We start from the raw sequence: 26,300 nt of genomic DNA, 5'->3' as shown, positions 1-26,300 counted from the left end.
TTCTATGGTTCATTTCAGAATGACGGGTCACGCATACTAGTTGATTTAGTTTCTCAGAGTTTCTTTCCATGAACATCGCCTCTCTGTTGGTATATCTTGCTCGTTTAAAGGACTCTTTAATCAATCTGGGTGGGTAACCTCGGACACTGAGTTTTTCCTGTAGGATGTCTGCTTGAATCAGGAAGTCATGTAAATCAGTACAGTTTCTTCTAATACGAAGGAACTGGCTGTAGGGGATACTATCCCTCTGACTGCGCGGATGGAAGCTGGCATATTGAAGTAAAGTATTTCGAGCCGTGGGTTTTGTATACAAAGATACCTTAATGAGGTTTTCGTGATGTTCAATCCAGATATCCAGAAATTCTATTTTGGATCTGCTGATATGGCTGGTAAATCTCAAATTGGAGTCCGCCGCATTGAGCCACTCGATGAATTCACGGAGTTGATCTTCGGCCCCCTTCCAGATGAAAAAAATATTGTCAATGAACCGTTTCCAGCTCTTGACGTTTTCAAAGAAGGGGGCCATTTCGTTAAAGACGTTTGTTCTTTCAAACTCCCCCATATATAAGCAAGCTATGCTTGGGGCACAACTGGCTCCCATGCTGACTTCAGAGGCCTGCCTATATAAGATATTGTCGAATTCAAAGTAGTTCTCAAACAGAACTATTTTGAGGCATTGTAGGATGAATCCATTATTTGTGATATCGGTGTTTCTTGAGAGTATCGTTTCGATAGCATCATACGCCCCTCTTTGAGGAATATTAGAATATAATGCTTCCACATCAAGGGTGACCATTATTTCAGAATTCTCACAGAATGGAATGCCTTCCACTTGCTGGATAAAGTGTCCTGTGTCCCGCACATATGATTCCAGTTCAGTCACCATCGGATTTAGAAATTTGTCAATGTACTTTGACAGTGGCTCGGTAGCAGAGCCAATTGTGGAGACGATCGGTCGCATGGGTGGGTCCGAGCTGTTCTTGTGGGTCTTAGGTAACCCATATATAATGGGTATTTTGGTGTTACACGGGGTAAGAAATTCAGCTTCAGCCTCACAGATGTGGTTTTGGTTGAACGCTCTCTGAACCATTGTCAATATACGTTTTTTAAGAGCGTTCTCAGGGTTCCGAGTAATCCGTATGTAATGACCAGAGGAGGAAAGCAATTCGGTCATTCTTCTTTTGTAGTCAGTGGTATCGAACAGTGTGATCCCACCCCCTTTATCACAAGGTTTAATTGTGATATTTTTGTTTGATTCAAGTTCCTTGAGGGCTCTGTTTTCTGGAGTGGGCAAATTTGCTTTAGGTATAGGTACATATTTTGTCATTTTATTGATTTTATGCATGACTGTCTTTTCGAAGATACTTACCTCCGGTCCCACCATTTCTAAAGAGGGTGTAAATGAGGAGGGAGGTTTACAACCAGATCTATTGTTGTCGTTATCAGTAGGTGGCGCCTCTAGAAAAAACTTTTGAAGGCGGACCTTCCTGAAAAATAGCTGTAGGTCTCTATTCAATTCAAATTTATTAAAGTTGGCAGATGGTACAAAGGATAGGCCCCTCGATAGAAGTTGGATGGCCATTGGGTCTATAGTTTCACTGGACAAATTGAACACGGGGAGCCCCCTTATGTTCGCCAGTACTGATGATGGCGGGTCTGCACATACATCTGCGGTTGTCCGCGACCCTGATGGTAGTTCCTCGTTTGTGGGGCTCTCGACGGTGGACGGGTGTTGCCCCGGCGGTTCCCTAAAAAACGATTCTGTTGGTAATTGCGATCATACCCTCCATTTCTATTTCCTCTGTTGGAATTATGTCCTTGATTGGGGTTGTGTCCTTGGTCATAGCTAGGGTCATATTCTTCGGGGGTATCCCCCTCGGAATCAGTCGTTTCTGAGAAGGTGGTGGCTTTCCATCCTTGGCCCCATCTAGGTGCCTGTCCTCGAGGTGCATTCTCTTCTTGGGTGGTATAAAAATTGGTTCCCAGGTAGGGATAGGCCCTTTCCTGGGAGAACATTCGAATATCCTTCCTCAGTTTTTCAGTTTTTCTTTTGAGTAGGTATTCGGAGAAGGATTCCAGTTCAAATTGGATCTCCTCAAGCTTCCTTTTCCCCTCATCTACTGCATCCCCCTCTTTCAGTTTGTCTTCCAATTCTCGAATTTCCTTATCGAGGATGTCAATCACGCCCTGGCCGTTTCCACAATAAGCATCATCCAGTCCCTGGAGCAACAGTTGGAAATAAGGGCCCATCGCTCCAGGAACTGTCTGATTTCAATGAACATCCCTGGGATGTTGCGGACTCTAAGTCCGATAGGGATGGTACCAGCTCGTAAATAATCGAGCATGAATTTGGCATGTAATTCTGTCCTTTTTTGATTTTTTTCGGAGATTAAGCAATTTATTCCAATCTCCATTGAGCCCTTTAGGTACAGAAAAATCTTGGTTGCCGTCTGCTGGAAGACCAAGCATTTTAGCGAAATCGTCATCGGTAAAACCGAATGTTTTTATGGTGTCCATTTTAGTTATTTAATAATACTAACAACTAAAGATAATACAGATCATAGCTTCGAGGGTATGTATAGCAACGTCTTCCGATGAATCAGCAACGTCTTATGACGATCAACGTGTATCTAGACGAGCAACGCACCTGAGTATGAATCAGCAACGTCTCCCGATGATCAACGCGCACCTGCACAAGCAAAGCACTTAAGTACGAATCAGCAACGTCTCCCGACAATCAACCCGCACCTGCGCGAGCAACGCACCTAAGTACGAATTAGCAACGTCCACCGACGATCAATGCGCACCTGCACGAGCAACACCTTCCTGTGAAAATGAGTTCATACCTCTTACACTATGTTGAGTTGGTCTACCAGCAATTTGGATATTCCTGCTTAGGAGCCGATTTCCCTTCTGTGTCTACAATTACCCATTAGAGGAGAAATAGCCCATCCCTCTGTAAGTACTTGGTAAAAAAGAGGCCCGACCTTCCTCCACAAAGAATAAGGGCAAATTATATATTTCAGGGGTCTTTATTACATGATAACAAAATGACAAGAAAGAAGAAATAACTAAATATCACAGGCAATCATCAACACATACATATACATAGAACCTGAAAATAAAGGTATAGTTAGATAAAGTTAGACATACATGGAACACCTCACCATATTGTTAGGCATCTGCAATCTGAAGAAGGGTCCGACTCTCTGTCCCTCTCTGGTTGGGCCAGGACTCTCTGTTCCACAAACACGACTGCACGTCTGCACCGTGATGTTTCACCAGACCGCCAAACTGCCGGACCAGCATCTCACCCTCACTTGGACCCGCTTACACTAATATAGAATGTAGCCCTCTCTGCAAGCTTCTAGAACATCCCGCCTACCGTTCTCATAGGATTCCTGTACCACCTCGTACCAGGAACACAACAGCAGCTGGCCAAGCGTTTGTTATGGCTCTGGCGCGGAGAGAGCACATTCCACCGATAAGGACCAGTCCTCGCTGGTTCAGTGCTAGCCAACCACATAGAAACTAAAACATTGCCTTTCACCTAAGGAGGCTCAGCAAGATGGTGTCAGAAAAGAACATGGCATCGCTCGAGCATAGGCCTTTAGGCCCGAAAAAGAGCAAAAATAGTGTATAAGAAGACATAAATTTATGTCAAAGCCAATAGGCAAGCCCTGCCAATAGGTGAGATAAAAGTAGGAAACAGGAAGAACATCATATGTGTTCGAGTGATAGCAATATATACTGAGATGTTGGTGGGCAATGGTCATAACCGAGCCAATCAGTACCAATACCTCTGTCATTACACCCCCATGCCTTGTTCTTAGGTGTCAGGAAGCCAGTCGCAGGGCACAGGTTATCTTCCTGATCAGGATGGAGATCAGAGTCAGCAGGGCTGCATCTGAGTCACAGAATACCACGTTTCTGTGAAGATCCCAGAATATAAGTGCTCATCGCACCGAGCATTAGCACAGAAGTATTTTATATAATGCCCTTATCAACTGTGACTGAGGCACAGAGCAGCTCATTTGGTTTTGTCTCGCTAAAATGAAGTGTCTCCTAACAAGCCCAGAAAGAAAGGAAAACAGTGGAATTGTGTTCTACATGTACAGCCCTGGAACTAATTGCACAGCCTGCAGGGTGTCGGTGCCTATCAAAGATTCACATATAGGACATTCATGCATTTAGCAGAAAATGTGGCAAAGGGCGCCACAAAAAAGAGATGTTAACCTAAGAAGTTGAATCTAAAATGGAGAATACACATGAGCCATTTATCACCACCACCAGGCAGGGATTCGGTGCTGGGCTCTTTCCTCTTCACTTGCAGTTACTGAGAGAATCCTGGTTAGGTTCTTTTTCCTTTGTTTAGTAGTATGCATAAATTCAGCGGTTTGCCATAATGGGATAGCATACCTTTGCACCAGGACCAGGACCAGAGGGTGGTCTTGCGTCAGTCGATCAGGACCTGGTCTTTGAGGGGGGACAAAGGGAGTGAAGTCAACTGCAACAACACCAGCCATCTCCTCCCATACCCACCGCTGGGAAGCCCTGGAGCGATTTGCCATACGATCGAACATCAGAAAGGCATAGCCCTGGACAGAATCCAGGACTGCGCGTGTTCATGATCAATGTGTTTTGCAATTCACACTAAGGGGCAGATGTATCAAGATTCCATTTTGCGATTTCTAAATAGCGGTTTGTAAGGAATCGCTATTTAGAAATCGCAAAATGGAATGTATGTAGAAAGTCGCTATATTTTAGTGATTTCTTAGTCTTCCTTATTTGCGAATTCGCAATTTGCGAATTCGCAATTGAGGAATAATTTCCCATGCATTCCTATGGGCCAGGAGGCCCATAGGAATGATTGTGAAAATATTCTCAATTTGCGATTCGCAATTTGCTAATCGCAAATTGAGAATAATTTCAAGGGTGCAGGGGTGTCTCAAAGACACCCTGCTGCACCCCTGAAATCTACATGTGCGTGTATATGGCGCACATACATGCCCTATGGGCATGTGTGTGCATCACATGCCACCTTCAAACATGCCAAATTGTGCATTTTTAAAAGAATTCGCTAATTAACATCAACTACAAGTTGGTGGTAATTTGCGATTTCTTATCCAAAATTCGCAATTGTAAAATGCTACATACAAAGCATTTAAGGAATCGCAAAATTGCGATTCCTTAAATGCTATGGCAAAATAAGGAATCGCACATTTTTGCGATTCTTTAATTTGCGAATTTTTGATGCCTGCCAAAACATGCAAATAGACAGTTTGCGATTCGCAAAGGCCGAAATTCTGCACATTTCGGCCTTTGCGATTTGCAAAAGGCTTGATACATCTAGGCCCAAGTCTCATAGCTATCTGCATTCTTTATGGACGCATGAGGTGAGTGATCCAATGCCAAGAGTCACAGACAACGTTTGCAACGTTCACCCCCCTGCATGTGCAAGAGAGAAAGGATGAAAGCATTGCAAGTATTTATTCCACCTACAGTGCCTCGAAAGCGTCCTGTATTGTTATTTTCAACACTAAATGCCTGAGCCGGGAATGGGTAATTTGCACACCTGCTGCCTTCCTTGGAAATGGTAGCTGTTTCTCAGGCTTCCTGTCTGGACTTGAACCTTGATTCATCATCACCCATGATCACCATGGTAGGCACACAATGAACCATCGAAACTTGATAAGGCAGAAATCTGAATGTCTCACCACATCTTGAGGACATGCGATCACTGAAGGTTATCTATAGTCACCAAAGTGGCTGGGCAAGCCTGGATTGCTCCTGCTCTGATAAATGCAGGGATTCCCAGATGTCAGCACTCATCAGCATGTATTAGCTCAAGAATTACCACAGTTATCAAAGTAACAAGTGATCAAGGGCATCATAACTGATTTAAGGAGCCATTTTCAGTTTCACTGTACTGGTCTTGTGTACTTACAACGTGCATGACTTACTCTTTGAGACAAGCTTATTTACCAGACAGGATCAACCACGTAGCCACACCTACTGAATAGTAGAAGGAGACACTGGCCCATCCGGGACAGACCTTCAGAGTCCTTGGTAGCCTGCCGTGGGAGTCTCTGCATGCCTGCAGAGGTCTTGGAGGACAAGTCAGTCACACACGCACCAGCGGGCTCAGCCTGCTCCACGACAATGGAAAGTTGGGGGTGGGCCACGTTGCAGCTCAAGTTAGTAAACACAAGGATGCTGGACTGAGCTACTGGGACTCCCCAAAGAATAGTTGTTCTAAGCTGCTTTGGAACTGCGCTGGGTAGAGAAGAGCAATGGTCTGGCACGTGGGGCCGAACCACTTCATGGCATACAGGACTAGCACTACCCGACATCCATCCACTTTGGTCAAAAAACTGGGGGCCGGCTCAAGCCGATAGGCTGCTTGTGCTTCGCTCTGCTGGGTGGCCTAAAAAAAAAAAGGCTGTCACTTGAGTCAGACAGTTTAGAAGGAAGCTCTTTTCTTGAAACAGCAGCTGAGGTTTTCCAAACAGTCCATTCCTAAATGGATCAAGTGTGTCCAGTCGATCAGAGTAAAATGTTGGCTAGACTGTCCCCAAGCAGGCTTCCCTCATGGGATGTCAGCTTTGCATCCCTGTCTGCTCTCCAGAAAGGTAAACTCGGAGGAAAGGCCAATTGGACAGTGGTGAAAAGCAGCTGCAGATTCTGGCTTCCTGGGTGACCAGGGCAGGCTGGTCAACCCCTCGCGACACCTGGGGAAAGTAGCCAGCAGACAAGGTGGTACCTTGTGCATAATAATCAGGAAAAATGTGATTTACCCACTTTTCTTACAATCCCTGCATACCGAGTGACAGAGGGGGCCATTGGAGAGGACCCATCTGATTTGGAGACCTGGCTGGGCTTGGGGAGTCAAATATGTCTTCATCAGGACTACAGAGCATCCCGGATATCTGGTCATGCCATGCATTCCTATGGCATGTGACCAGCTGTCCAGACTTGGAGCAACCAGATGGCTGGGTTTGAAGGACGGCCATCTGCTCTTACGGAATCTAATGACTCCACTCACCCTTGGAGGGGCCAGGGACACTGTAGGACATGCACTTAGAGCCTGACTCCTCCAAGTCAGTGGGCTCTGTTGGCCTTACAGAACTCTGGTTCATGGCTTAGTCAGAACTTCTTAACCTGGGCAGGTAGAGGAAGCCTTCCTGACTATTCAGGGATATGTCAAAGGCATGTTCGGACAAGATGGACAGGAGAAAAGAGCCCAGGGTGGGGGGCTTCCACCTCTCAAGCCTGCCAGTGCTCTGACCTGGAACCCAGTCAGAACTTCTTAACCCAGGCAGGCAGGGGAGGGCTTCCTCAACATGTGGGGCCCTGACCTTGGCACGTTGAGATATATTATGTTAATAATGTTATAATGGATGCGATTACCAATCAGTGTCTTGGTGCTAGAATCAGTTGAAACCAGACAAATACAGTGAAAAGGCAGTGATGTACTAGAACTGGGCCAGGAAACCGAAACAAATTTTGCTGAGAAATTAGGAAAATATATTAAGTAGAGGAGCTAAAAAGATATGTTTTTAGTTCCCTTCTGAATTTTAAGTGATATGGCTGGGCTCTTAGAAGGCTGGGCAGAGAATTCCCCCATTTGGAGGCGGAGTAGGAGAAACTTCTTCCTCTTCAATGAACTCTTTATTCTAGGCACAAACAATCTTCCTAGCATTGCTAGACTGTAGAGTAGAAGAAGGAGAGTGCCATTTATGGACCCAGCAAAAGGCATTGAACTTAATTTCCTCTTAATAGGCAGCCAGCGCAATTCTTTAATGGCTTTAGAGGCTGAGTAACATTTTGGAAGATTCATCAGCACTCTGGCTGCCGCGTTTTGAAGTGTATGTAATTTATTAAAAAGGTGCATTTGAGAGGCTACATATAAAGCATTGCAATAATCTATTTTAAAGATGACTAGGGCCAAGATAACAGTTTTCTTTAAGTTCAACGGGAGAAAAAGGAGAATTATTTGTTTAATTCTTAACATGAGAAATCAAGAGACTCTTACCTGCTTTGAGTGGTGTATGACTGCAATTCCATATCAAAGGTGACCCCCAAATGTCTTGCCTTCTGTACTGGGAGTGGAAGGGGACCAAGGTTTATTGGCCATCATGAGGTGTTCCAGAAGGAGGAGTTGCCACCAAATAGCAACACCTCTGTTTTTTTCCATATTAAGCTTTAACCAGTTCTTCTGCATCCAGTTGGCAATACTACCCATACAGGTTTTGAAATGTTTGGCCACTTTTTCAGGTTCTGATGAAACAGATACCACTATTTGGATGTTGTAGGCATATGAGAATACAGAGAATGCACAGGATTGAATAAGTTCAACAGTGGAGTAATGTAGGCATTAAACAGGGTTGGACTTAATGAAGATCCCTGAAGGACCCGACAGGAAAGCGTTAAGGGGGCAGAGGTAAAATCCTTCAAGGCCACCATTTGCTCTTTATTTGACAGGAAAGACCTGATCATTTTGAGAGCTGTACCTTTGATGCCTATCCTTTCAAGACGGTTGACCAAAAATGAATGGTCAACCATATAAAATGCGACCAACAGATCCAGTAGAATCAAAGCTGCATTGTCACCTCTACAAACAATGGCTCTTATCTCTTCCATGGCTGATAATAAGACAGTGTGCTTCTATGCAGGCATTAGGTCTAAACCAATTCTGTGCAGGGTCAAGATAATTTGTAGTTCCACAGAAGGTAGAGATTTCCTGATTCATGTCCTTTTCTAAGATCTTAGGAGGAAGGGGACGGTGCGAGATAGACCTTTAGTTCTTCACCTCTGAGGGGTGAAAGGAGGGCTCCTCTAAAAGCAGCACAATAGATGCTTTTTTTCGGGCACCTGGGAAGCAGCCAGACTCAAGAATCCTATTTAACAACAGGGAAAGATGAGCAGAGGTGGTTTCTGAAACCGAATGGAGTACCTTTGGAGGGTATGGGTCCGCTGGAGCTCCTGATATAGTGGTTTTGATGAGAGCAGCATCCTTCTCTTCAGTGAGCGGAGTGAAAGAGCTCATTACAGCGAGGCAGAGAACAGACCCTGGCTGGTCAGGGATTTCCATCTGTTTGTAATTCATGAAAAATTTCAAGGTTGTACCTGGAAACCCATGTTTGGCATAGCTTCACAAGTGCAATCCTGAAAGGTTTTGTGAAATCCTTTATCGAATGCAAAATGAATATATATATTTTTGTATGCAAAAAACAAGCAAACATTTTTCCTTTATTATCCCCATAGAGAACCTCATCCCATACATCCCTGCAAATCTTAAGGGGCATTAATTTATTCTTTGCACCTTGGAAAGAGATTTACTCCATCCTTTCAACAAAACTAAATATCTTATTTTTTCATACATAAACATTTGTGTTTTTGGGTGTTCACAAAGTTCTAGGGCATTTCTATCCTGAAACGCACACTCTATAAACACAAGATGAAATGTACTTAATTGGAAACCTGTTTTGAATAAATCCATTTTCGAATGTGACACTCACTTTTGTAAACTAATTTGTACTTTCAAAAAATCTATGGGCATGTGTGAATCAGATAGCTTTGTGAATGAGGTCACAGTAGTTCAGTATCCAAAGGGGCCAATGTGCGGCAGTGTTCCCAAAAACGATATGCTACAATCAGACCCATAGAAACCATTTGCTTCTTACTGGTCTACTGAAAGTTCTACTTCTATTTACTTTTTAGCTGTCCTGTTTGTTGATTTTTTTAAACTTAATATAGACGTTAAAAACCCTCAGTTGACAACTGCAAGAAGGCAAACCAAAATGTTGGTTTTGATAATTTGCAAAAACTGCAGATTACTTTCATTTACGAAGACATAACTGACAACCTATGGAAAGATTATCTGATTGAAAAGTTGCTAACTCTTAACCAATTATTAAGGCCTCATTGTGAAGCACATTTTTATTGAAAAAGTCATACTTTTAAGACGGTGATTATGTTGCATTGAATCGTGTTCAGGTAATTATCTCCAATGTACTTTCAGAATGATTGCCTAATTCCGCTTTTACCAGAATAACAATTTGTGCCATAACAGCTGTCAATTATAGACTAAAAAGTATCACTACAGAGCATCTAAAGTGCAGAAGGCAAATTATTCAATCAACCTACCCGAAAATGTTGGAAAGTGTTTGCTGTGTATTTTGACTCATCATCTGTAAATGTTCTTTTTTTGCAGTTTAATATCAATTACCGAACTCTAAAAGGCTTTATATCAGCAAATGTTACAGGCTTCAGGTAAGGACGCAGATTTATTAATCAGTAGATTTATGTCATCATCAATTAATGTAGTTTAATATGATTAATAAAAATAAATATACATACAAAATATAAATGAATCTCTGAAGTATATGTCTGCATCGATACTGTTTGCATTCATTTATTTGCAGAGATATTTAATAATGAATATAACTTATGTCTACTTAGTGGTTCATTCAGTACTGTTATCATTTCTAAACACTTTGGGGAAGATTTATGAGGCCTTTGCGCCTCTTTGCGCCGCAATTGCGTCACTTTATTTGACGCAACTGCGGCGCAAACAATGCGCCCTATTTACAATGTGACGCATCTAGGAGATTCGTCACGTTGTAAAGCACTGCGCCATAAGGAGGCGTGCCTGCGCAGGGGGGGGCGTTCCTGCGCAGGAACGCCTCCTGAAAGTGGCTGAGTGAAATCTATGAGATTTCACTCAGTCACTTTCAGGGCAATGCTGCGTCAAAACCCTGCGCCTGCTTGAAGCAGGCGTAGGTCTTGACGCAGCATTGTGCAGATGGTGTACCCCCGAGCCTTGCTGGAGCTGCGTCGCGCTTGCGACGCAACTCCAGCAATGCGCCACATTTCCGGCACAGATGCGTCACGCATCTGTGCAGTTTTTTCACCATGGTGCGCCGCGTTATAAATGCGGCGCACCATGGGTGGCGGAGCTGTGGCGCACTGTGGCGCACGTTAACTGGCGCATCCCTGGGGATGCGCCAGTTAACATAAATATGCCCCTTTAAGCTTGAGTAGGAAGCCGCATCCACACACAAAGAATCCCTCAAATTGAAGGTGACTAATACACAATACTATTTCCTAACCCAATGCCTCATGATTGAGAGCACAAACACAACTCCCAAACCTATTAGATTGAATATGCTCTAATGACCACCCGACTACAAAATAAACTTTTTGGAAGACTTTACTGAATACATCATGGACCAGCTGTTTTATCTGTTTGACCATATTTTCCTTGGAAACTTCAGGTTTCACTGGGGAACTGCCAGTGACACCCACTCAAATACACTCAAATCCTTTTTACTTGATAATAACCTGATACTATATTTCTTATCACAATCTCGTGAATTTGCTGCCACCTTGGACCACGGGCTGTATCATGAAGATCGTTTCCGTTGCAGAGCCGAACTACTGTTTTATATGCCTGTAGTGTGGAAAGCAATTTAATTTAACCTAATATATCTCTCGATTAGTACCTTATTTTCAGACAGCAAAACTCAGTAACAGAAAGAAGCAAACAAACCTTGCTCACAATTTCTGAACTGTATTATCTGAAAATAAAATACCTTTCAGAGAAATATTGGGTTAAATGAATTCACTTTCTGCACAGCAGAAGCACGAAACAAACTCTTGGCTCAAAATTAGTTGTGATGAAAGAGTTTCTACATGCAGAAAAAAAGATTTTCCTGAAGAGAAAAAAACCTAACGATGTAGCAACGTTTATTAAACCTCGTGGTGCAGATTTTATTGCACGTGTAAAACTTTGTTTCATATGTTCCGTAGATCAGTTTAATTTCTTTTTTTCAAGCCAGGAACAATGAAAGCATGATTGTCAGTGAAGGTTACTGTCCTGTCAGAACTTAAAGAATAAATAGAAAAATGAATATTAGTGTTGTCTAAATATAGAATGTTTTGAATTGCAGTTTTTTCTGTTTGAAAAATTTGCATCGTAAGTGCAATGCCTCTTTCGTAAAATGCGTCATCACATAAAAAAAATGTACCAGAAACTTCTGGGTGATTAACAATGTATTTGTTACTGTTTTTAAGAAACGGAAGTGTCAATGTCGATTACGTTATCTACGCTGATCCGCCAACCCAGGCAAGCCTCGATGCTGCAAACACTCAAATAGTAAACAATCTTCTTGGGGAATTCACATTTCCACCCTCACCATTTGTCCGCTTCATATATGGTGAGTGAAACTAATGACATTATCACTAAAGGACTTTAGTTCTATAAGTATTATGTGAAGTAAAAGGTGAAAAAACATAAGGATCTAACAAGACCAAAACTGATCGCCTTCATAAACAGTTTCACAAATGTTATAATTGATGCACCATCCTAGAGGCAATCCTACTTTTTTTGTCCTATCCATCAAAACAAGGCAGTTCCCTGAGTTGCATAGCAAGCCAACACATTTTAACTGTTTCGCTGCAATACCCCCGTGCTAAGTTGGGTTCGTTATCGCTTAGGCCTCCGTAACTTATATCCACACTCAATGTGCGGCCTTATTTTCCCAACATCCTGGGGGTTTCAAAGGAACCCAGGTTTGTGGATTCCCCTAGTGGGGACTGAGAAATTAGCCAAAATATTGTTACATTTTGGGGAATTTGGGAAAACAAGTTCTGCAGAAGAAAGTGTCTGGATTTAATACTGAAAATGGCATCAACGAAGGGTTTGCAGTACTAAAATAGCTAATTTCCCAGCTTTCAGGAAAAGGAAGACTTGAATTAGAAAACCAAATTGTTTACCACAGTTTAGGCATTTTACTGGTAGAGATCCCATTGTTCCTATTTTGTGCTTTCTGCCTCACTTCCAGATTGTGGAAGAAACTTGTGTGAACCCCATGGTGGATCCTGGAAACCTGTACATTTCTGAGGACTAGATGAAATTCTGAATTGAGCAAGGGGTCATTGTGTAGATCCTTCAAGGTTTCCCTATACAAAGTAGCAGTTAAAATAAAAAGAAAATATTAAAATTGGGTTTAAAAAAACAGCCATTTGTATCTACGCTTTCATCTGTGACTTCTTACTAAGGCAGATTTTCAAAAGCAATATACTGGACCCTTCTGGATGTGGGGATATACAGGGCTTGTAGGTTCTCCAAGAACCTGGGGTACCCAAAGCAAACAACTGAGCTGCACCTTCCAATGGTTTTTCATTGTGTACCCACTAAACAGCAAATAATATAGTAAATTATAAAGAATGAAAAAGGGTATGAAGGAAAACTCTATATTTCTGAAATGTGCACCAGATACTGAGTTTAGGAGCAGTGGTTGTTTGTACATCTTTGAATGTATGGGTACCCATACTGGCTTGTGTTTCAGTGGGCATTCTGTAAAATGTCTTGTGTGTTACACACTTGCTTACGTTTGCAAGGCACACAAGTAGAGATATTCAATTGGTAATAACAAATGTTCTACTATTCTGCATTCCCACATGTCTTCTGATAAATATGGTACCCCACTTATGTGACTGGATCTTGTGCATGTGACAAAAAAACACCCCAAATGCATGTTTTTTTATGAGGTGGCTAGCTGTGGATTTTGGGCCCCAGCTCAGCCAGCGCCTAGGTAAACCTACCAAACCAGCACATGTTTGACAACTATCCACATGGGGGAGGTTCAGGGAGGGAGACATGAGTGGCTCTCACCAGTTTTATTACCCAGAAGCCCATGCAAAGCTCAATCTTTGCCTAAAAAAATCTCCTTGCATTTCTGTAAGGAAAAGTCCTGGAATCTGCAGGCAGCCACAAAAGTCCTACTACCCACCATTCCCCCAAGTCTCCTGAGAAAAATGGTACCTCAATTGTGTGGGTAGCCCAAGTACCTGCGATGGGAAAGGGCACCAGACGCAATGTACACACATCACATTTTCCGCTGAAAAAAATATGTGTGTTTTGGATTGTGGATGTGAAACGACAATTTGGAACTCACTCCCTTCTGTTTTATGCACCACTAATTCTCATGATATTTTCTAGAAAGGCTACTCCCTAACTTCCAATTGCTTTTTACAATATATTGTCATCATCTTCTTGACTTGATGTCTCTTACTCTTCACTTCCCCTTTATTTGCCCATAATTCCCACTTATAAATATCATTGTTTGCCATGTTTCTTTTATCTTCAGTTTTTATGATATTTGTTTATTACAATTCTTATCGTCAATCCCAGATGTTTGATATGCTATATTTGTAAATATTATGTTTTAATTTTTCTACTGCTCTCCTATTTAGGGTGACCAACCGTCCGTAAATTTCACGGACAGTCCGTAATTGGGACCACACGTCCGTTGTCCGTGAGGATCCCTTTTACAGATGCCTTTTGTCCATAATTTTGGCCATCACAGGGAGCAGCACCGCTCCCCTGTGAGAAGCCTTATCCCCTTGATGCTGGTGCCTCTCACTCCTCCTCGAGTACAAGAGCAGCCCCTCCCGCCCATTGTCATTCTGTATGACGGCTAATTGCCACATACAGAATGACAATGGGGCAGTCTGGGGTGGTAAAGCATGTGGAGGGCTCCTCCTGCCCCAGGGTACAGCAGGGCATTCTGTAAAATAAAAGGTAAAACGCTAATGCTGCATTTTTAGCAACCTTAGAAAACAGTTTATATAAAGAAGCCTGTAAAATTAGTTAAAAAGAACGGGTTATCGTTCTTTCACGGTCTCATCATTTTTAACTGAAGTAATTTCAATATTATATTCAACAAAGCCCTGGTTGCTGCTTTTTTATTTTAAGCAACTAACAACCATTGACAAAGCCAATAGTCCTGTTTTTTGTTAGTGTAATGATACTTCCTGTGTTATATATATATCTGGATGCAATGACATAAACTACATAATACCAGTCGGGCGGAACACTATGCTAGCGCTGATTTTTAGCCTAGGTGTTTTAAACTACGCCCTTAATGACATTGAACACCCCCTTTGAAGAGACCCCCCCAGTTTTTTTTACACCACTAAAAGACCTGGAAACAACACCATGTCACAGTCACCTCACATCCTGGCACTGTGCATCATGCATGACTCATGACTTCTATGTTTTCAGACTGCCTATGTGCAGGGGCATAGTGAACCCTCCGCCACCCCACTCCTTGCTTTAGGAACTACAGCAGGGGTGAAGTTCTTGATGGGCCTCTTCTGTCCAACTCTGCAGACAAAGGCTCAGCTCATAATGTGAAAAGGTGGGTGAGTAAATAAGTGAAGGAATGTGTGAATGGCTGGATGGATTACTGAAAGGATGAATGGATGAATGAAAGGGTGAATGGATAGATAAAAAAAGGATGAATGGATGAGTGAATGAGTGGAAGTATGGATGAGGGAAAAGGTAAATAGATAGATGTATGGGTGGAAGGGTAGATGGATGGGTAAAAGGGTGGATGGGTGTATGAAAGGATGAATGGATGAGTGAAAGCTTAGATGACGGACGAGTGAATGGGTGGATAGATGAGTGAAAGGATGGATGGAATTGATAAGTGAAAGGGTGAATGGATGGATGGATGAGTGAAAGGGGGTAGATGGACAAAAGGATGAATAGATGAGTGAAGAAGTGAAAGGGTGGATGTATGAGAACGGATGGATGGTTGCATGAAAGGATGGATGAGTAAAGGATGGAATTAATGAATGGATGAGTAGATGAATGGGTGGATGATGGATGGATAAGTGAAAGGGGGATGGAAAGAGAATGGGAGGATGAATGACTGAAAGGGAGGATGAATGACTGAAAGGGTGAATGGGTGGAAGGATAAGTGACTGGGTGGATGGATGAGTAAGTGAATGAATGAATGGCTGGATGGGTGAAAGGGTAAATGGCTGGATGAGTGAATAGATGGATGGGTGAAAGAGTGGATAGATGACTGTTCGGATGGATGGGGTGAAAGGGTGGGTAGATGAATAATGGATGGATGAGTGAAAGGGTGGATGGAGGGATGGATGAGTGAAATGATGGTTGGAAGAATATATGGTGGATAGGTTTGCAAATGGTTGAATATGTTTGGATATAAATGGGCACATAGATCGAAGGACAGAATGAATGATGAAAGACGGAATAATAGATAAAAGAATGATTACACCTTGTAGCACCCATTATCTTAAGTAACATTTCCTATACATTGACTTTCATGTTAATATGAGTCATTGTCTCTATATAATGTGTGTGATGTAACGCACTCCGACACCCTGCCCTACATAATTGGGATGAGTAACACTATAAGAGAAATTAAATACACATGACAGACGATCTAAGTGAAGATGAGGGGCACCATTGAAGGGCGGTAGCAAGGCAGGACTGGCCAGTGTTTTCCTGGGAGGCTGGAAGGGGGGGCGGTTTTGTTACTGGGGGCTGGCACTGCAAAGTTCCTTGTATATCCAGTAGTTTTCAATCAACAATAAAAGCGGCCTCACTTATATTCAGGTGTGGTTCACCATGGTCTGGTGACTAATGTACCTGCTGGAGCGAGATGCGAATTTGGAATCTTCTAAGGCAACAAGCTATGGCCATGCTGGAAAACTGTGAAGTGTACGATTGTCTCAACCTAATATAAACGTATTTTGACTTGTACTTAGATGGTTGTCTATTTACTTACTTATATACTATTGCGCAACCACCTCGGACGTGTCTGCAAAACTTACCTTTTGTCCCGAAGTTTTGTCCTGAATTTTGACCTTTTGTCCTGAATTTTTGTCCTGAATTTTGACCCTTTGTCCTGAATTTTTACACTCACCGTCCTGAATTTGCACCTATACCAGTTGGTCACCCTACTCCTATTTACCCACATTGATGCTCTTGCTCGGTTGTTCTCTGGTAAGCTGGTAATTATATTGAAAAGTTCTCTAATGCCTTTGGGACATGTTTGCGCTATACAAATTTGCATGAATAAATACATCTCTCCATCTGCTTTCCAAACCTTTGCCATTATATGATGATTACGAGAATAAAGAGATTTTCATTTTGTTGCTAATATTAAACCTGCTTGACACACGTTTTTGCGCACCAACTTCCCACTCAAAACAGTCAACTGCAGGTGTACATAGTAAGTTCATAATTCACAAAATCAAGAGCTGCAGGCATTTACATATGCCTAAACGTAGTACAGTGCATTTTCCACAGTACATAGATGTTCCAAGCAGAGCAGTAAGGGATGGTCTTTTAGAAGATGGTAAAGACTTACAAAGACATAGCATTTTGGGCGCTCACAGACTTTCCTAAGGGTTTTCACACGTACCATATAACTAAGTGTGCAATAAGGAGAAGGTAGGCATAAACTGAGGGGCATATCAGCAAGGTCCGGCGATATTTATCGCTTAGCGCTCTCAGTGCGAGGATAATTATCGTCGGCTAACGCTGGATTGTATCACTGAGATAGCGTGCTATCAGCAACGCTTATCTGGAAAGCGATGCAATTCCAAGCGCAAGCTGCCAAAAGTGCGATTATCGCTGGAAATCCAGCGATAATCGCACAACGTTTGCTGATAGCTTGATGATAGGGGAGGGCATACTTAGCCATTATATCTACCTTCCATTGGATATAATCAGACTGAAAGCAGGCATAAGGAAAGTAGCAATAACGAGGTTAGCGCTACTTTTCTTATCGCTATGCTATTTAGTGTGCAGCTTGTTAATTGGAGAAATGTCGGTTAGCGACATTTCTCACGTTATTTAGGTGTGGAACGCCCACTTTGCATCTCATTAGTGATGCAAAGGGAGGCGTCGGGAAAAAGGTTGCTAACATGCGATTATGCATGTTAGCGCCCTCTTGTTAATAGGACGATAGCTTTATCTCTGCTTTTTTGGCTTTTAAAGCAAAAAAAGCGGAGATAAATCCCTTGTAAATATGCCCCTAATATTTCATGAGGATATTGGAGAAGGAACGTCCTTAGAGGAAAATGTGCTCTGCCTGTCGAGAAAAATAAAGTCAGTCAATCCAAATTATAAGATGAAATGTACAATTTGTAGATTTCCATATGTTAGCCTCTTGCTTTGTACATTATGTCCCTTATGTCCTAATACTATCTCCATTTCCTTGATGAGCCATAGCATTTGTTTCTAACATATGTTTTTCCCTAATCTGTAGGTCAGACGAATTTTACAACATCCCCAGACATACTTTTTCAAGGAGATAACTTGACGCTAACATGCAGCACCAGATCCAACTCCACCTCTGTCAGTTGGACTCAGAATGGAGCTCCTGTCAAGATAAGCGCTGCCAACACAATCAAAGATGGCGTGTCACAATCAGTTCTGGTAATTCCAAGCATCACTACTTCACATGCAGGTACACCATTTTCACTATGACATACGCATCTCTTTGATCTGAAAGGGCTCTTTTATGAATATTGGCAATAAATCTTTGTTAAAATCAAATTATGAAAGTTATCTTCCAAGTCAATTGCTGATTAAAAGCCTCCAAGGGTTTATTGGGTCTCCCACTCCCCTTGTTACGATTAAAGGAGATGACACATTTAAACCATGTTTGGAATAAAGCTTTATGGTTCAGTTTCAATAATTTATTGGGTTACAGGTATGAAAGTGTTTTATCAAAAACTGTTTAGGGGTGTGGGCAGGGAAAATGGCCAATCGAAGGCTCTAACTCTGAGCTCCGCTGCCCAGGTTAAGAATCTTGGAGCATCCTCCCCGTAGGAGTGCTGATTTACTGAAATTTTAGCACGTATGCACACCTAACTCAAACCACAACCTTCAGTTGTCCCTGCTATGGGAGTAGCTGATGGGAGCAATGGTGCCTGAAAGAGCTTCCTGAAGAGGTAGACTGCATGGGCAACTGGTTCGTCTGGGAGCAGTGAGAGGCTGGCGAGACCCCTTATACACTGTGACGAGTGGAGTGGTGAAGGCCTGCGGGCTCAGAAGCAATCAGGGAACCCCGTGAGTAGGCGGTGCCCCCTTGCGCTGCGAGGCTGGTGGCAGGAGCAAGGATCGACAGGGGAGGGACAGAGATGCTGACTGCGGAGGAGCTCAGGTATCCTGAGGGCTTCTGGTGTCTGTGCTGTGGGAGACTGCTTAGGAGCTGCGAGTACGGCCTGGTCCAGTAGGCCGTGGGAACTGAGTTGGCAGAGAACTCGAGTATGGCAGATTGGGGCCGGCCACAAAGACATGTCTTACCCCTGAAATTGGAAGGCTGGGTGAGTGCGGAGACTGCTGAGGCCCGAAGCAGCCTTTGCTGACGCTGCCTGGTGGGGCTGGAAGCCTTGTGCTGAAGAGCCTGTAGCGGACGGCTGCCTGTCAGTGACCCCCCTCCCCCCAGGGAGGGAAATAACTCCAGTGGAGAACAAATGTGTTACTGTGAGGGGCCTGACCATACATGTGTTGCTGTGGTCACGGCTTTCCTAGGGGCTTTGAAATGAGTTCAATGTGCCTGGATGGTAATTCATGAAGGAAAATAGCATTGGGGCATTCGCCGTGTGGGAGCTCTGAAAGCTGAAGACAATTGGTGCCCAGCAGCAAAGGACCTGAGCCAGATGTGAGGTGACATAGGGCAGTGGCGATGTTGTGGTGGCCTGCCTTTTGAGACCACTCATGCCACTGAGGAACCTTTTTGGTAAGGAGAGAGCACATGGACACCGCTTGTGGCTCACATTTGTTGATACCTGGATGGTTAGGGTGCCGACTTATCTCTGGTCAACTCGAGGAGCAGCGCACATGGGCTGTCCTTTATAATCCGGTTTCTCCCCGAGGTGGGCCTTGCAGTGGTACTGGTGTGGCAGGTGCTGCCACTATGCTCAGGCCGCCTGCTCGCTTACCCTCCTGGGTGCCGTATGTGGAGCAAAAGAGGAGCACTATGACAGGGGTGGAGGATTGCTGTACTATTTTGGCAGAAAAACGCCTCCACGTGGAAGTCCTGCTTGAGGAGGTGTGCACGCAGGAGTGAGCGGAAGTTGTCTGAAGGTGACAGTTGTGTGCTTGCTTGACTGGATAGTGGAGGAGTGTAAATAGCAGCATCAGTCAAGAATAAAGGGCAGCCTGGACCAGGGATGGTCGTAGTGGATGGTTGGGAATAGAAAGGCACCCAAAGGTTTGCAGAGCAATATGATTATGCAATATGCACAGCCTCGGGTCTCCTACAGTGAAGTACGTGTCAGACGGGCACTTCAGTGATGGAGGGGGAGCCCTCAAGGGTCGGCATTAATTAGTGATCCAGGGATTTCACACAATACTGGAGGGTAAGATTAAAACAGTGGCCATCGAGGTGGGCTTGTTGTACGCCAGCCTCAGGAAGGTGTCAGAAAGAGTGACGGTCATAGAAAAAATGGTTGGTGAGCTGGATAGGTATGTGGTTGCTCTTAAGGAACAAGTGGCAAGACTATTGATTACCACAAATATGCTTGGAGAAAGAGTGGACGATTCTGAGGCCCTCTCCTGCCGCCACAACCTGCAATTGTTTGGGTTTCCAGAGGGGGCAGAGGGCTCATCTGGTGAAGTCTTCCTGGAAAAATGGATGCTTTACGTGCTTCAGCCAGTGGGTTTATCACCTTTGTGTGCAGTGAGAGAGAGCACAGAGCACTGGCGATGAACCTTCAGCCAGGAGCTCCTCCCAGGGACATCATTCCTGGGATATTCAATTATGAGGATGGGGAGTGCATAGTTAAAAAGGCTTAGGAGGTAGAGGTGCTGAAGTTTGAAAACTGCACCATTGCTTTTCTTCCTAGACTATACCCGAAAAGTACAGTCACAGAGGAAGTCCTTTGTGGAAGTTAAACAAAACCTCTGATCCATGGTATTATTATACATGCTGCTGTTCCTAGCACGTCCCAGAGTGGTGGCACACAAAACAATGCATTTCTTTGAGCAGCTGGAGGAGGCCTGGTTAGAACAATGAGACATGGTTCTCCGAAGAGAGCGGGGCACACAGAGAAATGGCTGGGGTGGGTGCATGGGACAGCGGAGTATGACACACTGGATGTTTTCTCCTGAACAATTAGTGATGGAGGACATTACTGATGCAAGAATCGAAATGCAGGTGGATGGCACGCTAGATGAGGTTCCGATAGAAAGCAATTGCCAGGTTATTATGCAGAACGGTGGACAGGAGAACTTGAAACAGACCTTGTCAGAGTCGAGTGACAGTGCTGCATTGATTCTGAACTGATGGTCAGGCTCTGGTCCTGGTCTGTGAGTATGCCAAGTAATGGTAAGGGGGGGGGGAACATGTAGTGGAGTGGCCACATAGACTTTGATGAGGCAGTTACTGGGACTTTACAACTATAATGACTATTGTCTGTAATGGCATGCTGATGTTTTTCTTTTTCATGATGCCGCCTGGGGGGGAACTGAATGCGAGGGACAGCACTGGTTGGACTTGCTCCTGCACTACGAGATAGTTAGTTTAGTTCACTGTGCAAAGGTTGGGGTCTGAAATTTGGAATGGCATACCTGCCAGTTAATACACAGTGGGGTGCAGATTGAGGGTATCTGGGCTAATACAGCTCAGAATGTTGTGTGAACTAGACAAGTTTGTTCATTGTTGTCATGTGATTGCTCGGGATGAGAGGAAGGAAGGGGACTCTTGTTGCGGTTTTTGTTCACGTTATGGTGCAAGTCATGCTATGGGAAAATTGCAGCAAGCAGATTAGGAAACAGACAGGGTCATGGATGACCACAGGCACATGGCAGAAGGGAAGGGGTTGGGATGTTGTTTGTCACCCTGGTACAGAATTATAGGATAGTGTCGTATTAGGGTTGTAGACAGTTATGTGAAGATATTCAGGGTGTATTCTTACCTTGGATGAATTGGGGTGAGCATTGCATGCTTGGAGGAAACACACCTCATGGTTCTTGAGGCAGATAACGTTAAGAGGAGATTGAGAGGGCATCTGTTGGCGTCCACTTTTTCATCCTATGCCCAAGGAGTGGCCATCTGGGAAGCGCTTGAGGTCCCCTTTTAAATGCTTTACATGGATGTTAGATGGGGTGAATATCACTATTTTAAATAATTATGCCCCCAATGTAGATGATAGGGATTGTTTTCCTGTGTATACAGACCTTGATAACACATAGTTTGGTGCAGCATCTAATGTGGATGTGGATGAGTGCATTTATGTACAAAATGATGTCTCTAACATGTGGTTTGCTACTCTAGAACCCTTGAGCAAGCTAATAGATTTACTTTATATGACCTCTTTAAAGGCACTTATGCAATGTCATCTGTAGTAATTTCCATCTACATATATATATATATTTGTTATTTACTCCATAGTATTTAGTAGTGTGTTTGTAATAAATGTACTTCTCCTTTTTCTAGAGAAAAAATATTGACTGGATAGTCCTTTTTTTGAGTGTTATTATTGCATGCCAGTGAACAGTGATTGGTAGCCCACATCATCTCCCCCGAATAGGCCTTGGACTGCCCTGCATTGCTACCCTGAAGGAGTCAAGTGCTAAAGTGGTACACTTGGTTCCCAGTAAGGAGAACTATGAATCTATTTCTTGTGCAGGCCACACACCTAATAACCCAGTTTCTTACATTCTTCTATATAGGGAGATGCCAAAATCAGAACTGGCTTTTATGCACAAATGAGTGGAAATTTCTTTTGAAGATGATGGGAATTGAAATACCTGGCAACCATGTGGTCTACCAAACAGTGCAGCGCTTTTTCAGAATTCATATATCTTACTCTGCTTTTAAAGATCTTAGAGATAAGCTCTTGGCATCATTTGCTTCTGTATTTACTGCCATTTGGCGGGTGCCAAATTGAATAGGACAATGCCATCTGAAGCAACCAATTTTGATAGCTGATCTGTCCCATGGTTTCCAGCATGTGTGGCAGTATGAGGTTATAGAACAACAGTAGCACTGCATCCATGCAGGTAACTAGAATTAGTCTACCTAGACTGTTATTCAAATCAAATAGATTTATTTCGATAACAAGTATCATAAAAGCATCAGACAATCCATCAGTACAAAAAGGAGAAAATACAGGCTATTAAGATTAATAAAATATAGCAGTATAAAATTTAAAACAATCAAGATATAAAGCTATTTCCTCATGAATTGAACATTTCATTTTTTGATTAGTAAGATAAAAACAGTAAAACATGGTTAAAAATAGGGTATTTGATGTTCCATGTAGGGGACAGTGTATAACAATTCAGAATACATTTGTCCTCCACTTTAGTTCCGCTGTACGTGCTCACAAGGGTTCTGGATCAAGATCAGGTCGCCCATTCGTATAGCTCTGTGCCTGATTATCCAGGCACAACCTAGGAACTTGGCGACTCCGCAAACAAAGAGGGTTCTCAAATCAGATTTTAATATACGTGAAGCAACTTGATGTTCCAAAGTGTACCTGGTTGTTTGCAGATTGGCTCAAGCCTGCTAGACCTAGCATTTGCGTACCCTGGGCAAGCAAGAATAAGATGCGCGACACTCTCTTTAGAAGCCCCACAAGAAGGGCATTCTTCAGTAGTCTGATGTGTGGGGCGGCACTTTGCGGTAAATTGTTGAACTGGAACTGAGCCGAATCTGAATTGGGTATATAATGCCCTTTCTCTTGGAATCTGAAATATATCCAAGTATGGTTCAAGGCCTCTAGATTGTATGTGCTGGAAGAATTCTTCAGTGAGCCTTGCCATGTTTGGAATATTGAGATCTCTGGCGTCTATCCAGTCCCAATAGATGCATTTGAGTTCTGCCTTGCTTGGTAGATTTTGAGTGTCCCAGGATTCCTTAAGGCCAAGAGTTGTCATTAGTGCCTTAACATTGGAAATCCATGTAACCCCCTTGTTAGTGTCCAAACTCATTACTTCTGCAAATGCCTTTGCATAGTTAGCGAGTTCCAGAGTACTCCTAAGGCGAGCCCAAAAAAGCAATGGGCGAAGTTATGCCAGATCTTTGAAATGGCACCTGACCATGTCATATATCAAAGGAGTTAGAGGGACACCCTGAGGTAACATGATCAGATCCCTAAAGAAAATGTGTTAGGACCTACTGATCTCTTCGAGATTATCGAAGGCCCATAGCTTGGCTCTATAAAGAGCGGAGCAGACTGCCTTAGCTTCATACACCGCGAGTGCCGGGGCAACAGGTCTACTAAATGATGAGCGATATTCTTTGCCCGCTTGTGGTTCTGAAGCATTTTGTCGAGATGGGGTCTCCACTGCATTTTTCCTGAGAGTCGTATCCCAAGATAATCAAAGGTGGTGACTCTTTGTAGGTCTGCCCCATCTAAAGTGATATTATATCTGAACGCTTTCTTGGGATTGAATGTCATACATTTTGTCTTAGATGTGTTTTTGGACCTGAGTCTGTTGGCAGGTTTATCCCAAGACCTTTTGCCTTTCACGTCCTTTTATTTCTAACCTGTTTTTGTTGGCTTTTGGACTCTGGGCACTTTATCGCTACTAATCAATGCTAAAGAGTGTAAATTGTGATTATGATTGGTTATCCCTGATTGGCCTATTCGATTTACTGGTAAGTCCCTAGTAAAGTGCACTGTGTGTGCCCAAGGCCTATAAATCAAATGCTACTAGTTGGCCTTTCTCACTGATTCTGCCACCCACTCCAGTAACCTTTCAAATATGTCTCAGACCTGTCAATGTAGTGTCTGCGTGCAGAGTTTTTCACTGCCCTGTCAGCCTAGCAAGCCCTCCCCCCTGCTTTGCTAGGTTGCCTTGAAGTTGCTGCTTCTGCCAAGGAGAGGAAATGGACTAGACTTTGCTGTTTTCCTGCTTGGGAATTTTCTCCAAGGGCTTGTGTCTGCTTGCCTCCTGTTCTGAAGTCTCACGGTCAGCAAAAACGTCACCTGAAGCATTCCTGAACTCCACTGCTGGGAGTTCCTACCTGCCTTGGGTGCCAAATTCAGTTCTGGGCCCTTGGAGGTTGTTCCTGCTGTAAAGAACGAAAGAAGTCACCAAAATCATCGCTTCACCCTGCTAGCGGCTGTTTGTTTTGACGCTGCACCACAGTATGGGAGAAAATCTGGATGCACATCCCGTGCAGCTGAAGAAATCAACACAGTGCCTGCCCGCAGCCCGACAATCCTCTTCACGTCGAGTTAGTACACCGTGTCTCAGAAGGCCATGAACCCCTCACTTACTGCAATCCAAGCCCTGCTGTGCGGCTAAAAGAAACAGCGCATCACCTGTCAGCGGCTACGGATATCGATGCAGCAAATGAATCGCCGCTTCATAGACCCATAGTGCCTTTAGTTTTTCACACATCACACCTGTGCACCATGTTTTTCCACCACAGCACTGGCTGATCAGAATCGCCTAGAAAAGCGGCGCACCACTTCCCCCTACAGTCCTGGATTCGATGCATCACTTCTTCTGCGGGCAGCAGAACTGTCGCTTTGCCTCCCCCAGTACTCAGGAACAGATGCATTGCTGTATTTTCTGCCGCTTCCCTCCTCTGCAGCTGTCTTGCCTTGTGAATGTTGACACATTTGAGGTTCTTTCTCTAAAAATCACGCATCCATATTCTTCCTATGGACCGAATTGCTAGAAAACTTTTTAAAAAATCATATTTTGAGGTATGTATGTTGGATTTTTGTCATTTGGTCTTGTTTGGTTTAGATAAAGATACTTTATTTTTCAAAACTGGTGTGGTGTCCATTTCAAGTGTTTTCACTGTGTTACTGTATGTGTAATGTAAAAATGCTTTACACATTGCATCTGAGATAGGCCTGACAGCTCGTGCGAAGCTGCCAAGGGGGTGAGCAGGGGTTCTCTTAGGTATGTAATCCCCTTATACTGACTAGAAGGAAGGGTCCCTACTTGGACAGGGTGTACACTACGGCCAATCAGAGACCCCCATTTCTAGCAACTGTTAATCATTATGAATACCTTTGATATCAGACTAGGTGCTGTTCTTTTAGTTCTCTTTCTTTGACTCTTGGCTGCCTGTGGTGATTTACATGGTGCAGGCATACTCCATTAATCCTCACAGCTGTTTTTAGATTGCCTTTTTAGTAAGCAGTTTATTTTGTTTTCGCTTTAAATATTTGAATGCTAGGTATTTTTCAACATTACTGCTTTATTTACTGCACCCTACAGGCACTATATTGAAGGAGAAAGGGCCATCTTATGCAGAATGTTTTGACTACGCTGTAAAATTTTAGAATGTGTCTACCAGTCAGTTCCTACGTAATAGTAATAGCACCACAGCCATGCAGCAGGCACACCAATGGCATGCCAAAGGCAAGCACATCTGTGCCCATCCAAGCACCAGGGGGGAACATGGGCAAAGAACTCTGTCCATTTTATGGTAGGTTCTCACAATAGAGTTATGTATAAGTGAAACATTCTTATCACACTAACATCTACA

The 26,300-nt window shown here is 43.4% G+C and overlaps 1 protein-coding gene across 1 annotated transcript in view; it reads left to right on the top strand.

The window, feature by feature from the left end:
- The window catches only part of LOC147707028 (adhesion G protein-coupled receptor F5-like), a 1,085,534-nt gene that overhangs the window by 539,524 nt on the left and 519,710 nt on the right, over positions 1-26,300 (top strand). Inside the window, exons 7-9 of the mRNA XM_086926248.1 lie at positions 10,217-10,275; positions 12,079-12,221; positions 18,099-18,299. Coding sequence (XP_086782374.1) covers positions 10,217-10,275; positions 12,079-12,221; positions 18,099-18,299 — 403 coding nt within the window. The remainder of the gene's footprint in view (positions 1-10,216; positions 10,276-12,078; positions 12,222-18,098; positions 18,300-26,300) is intronic.

Source organism: Lissotriton vulgaris, chromosome 6 (assembly GCF_964263255.1).
Source record: "Lissotriton vulgaris chromosome 6, aLisVul1.2, whole genome shotgun sequence".
Classification (NCBI taxonomy): Eukaryota; Metazoa; Chordata; class Amphibia; order Caudata; family Salamandridae; genus Lissotriton; species Lissotriton vulgaris.
This window is presented reverse-complemented; position numbering and strand designations above follow the sequence as displayed.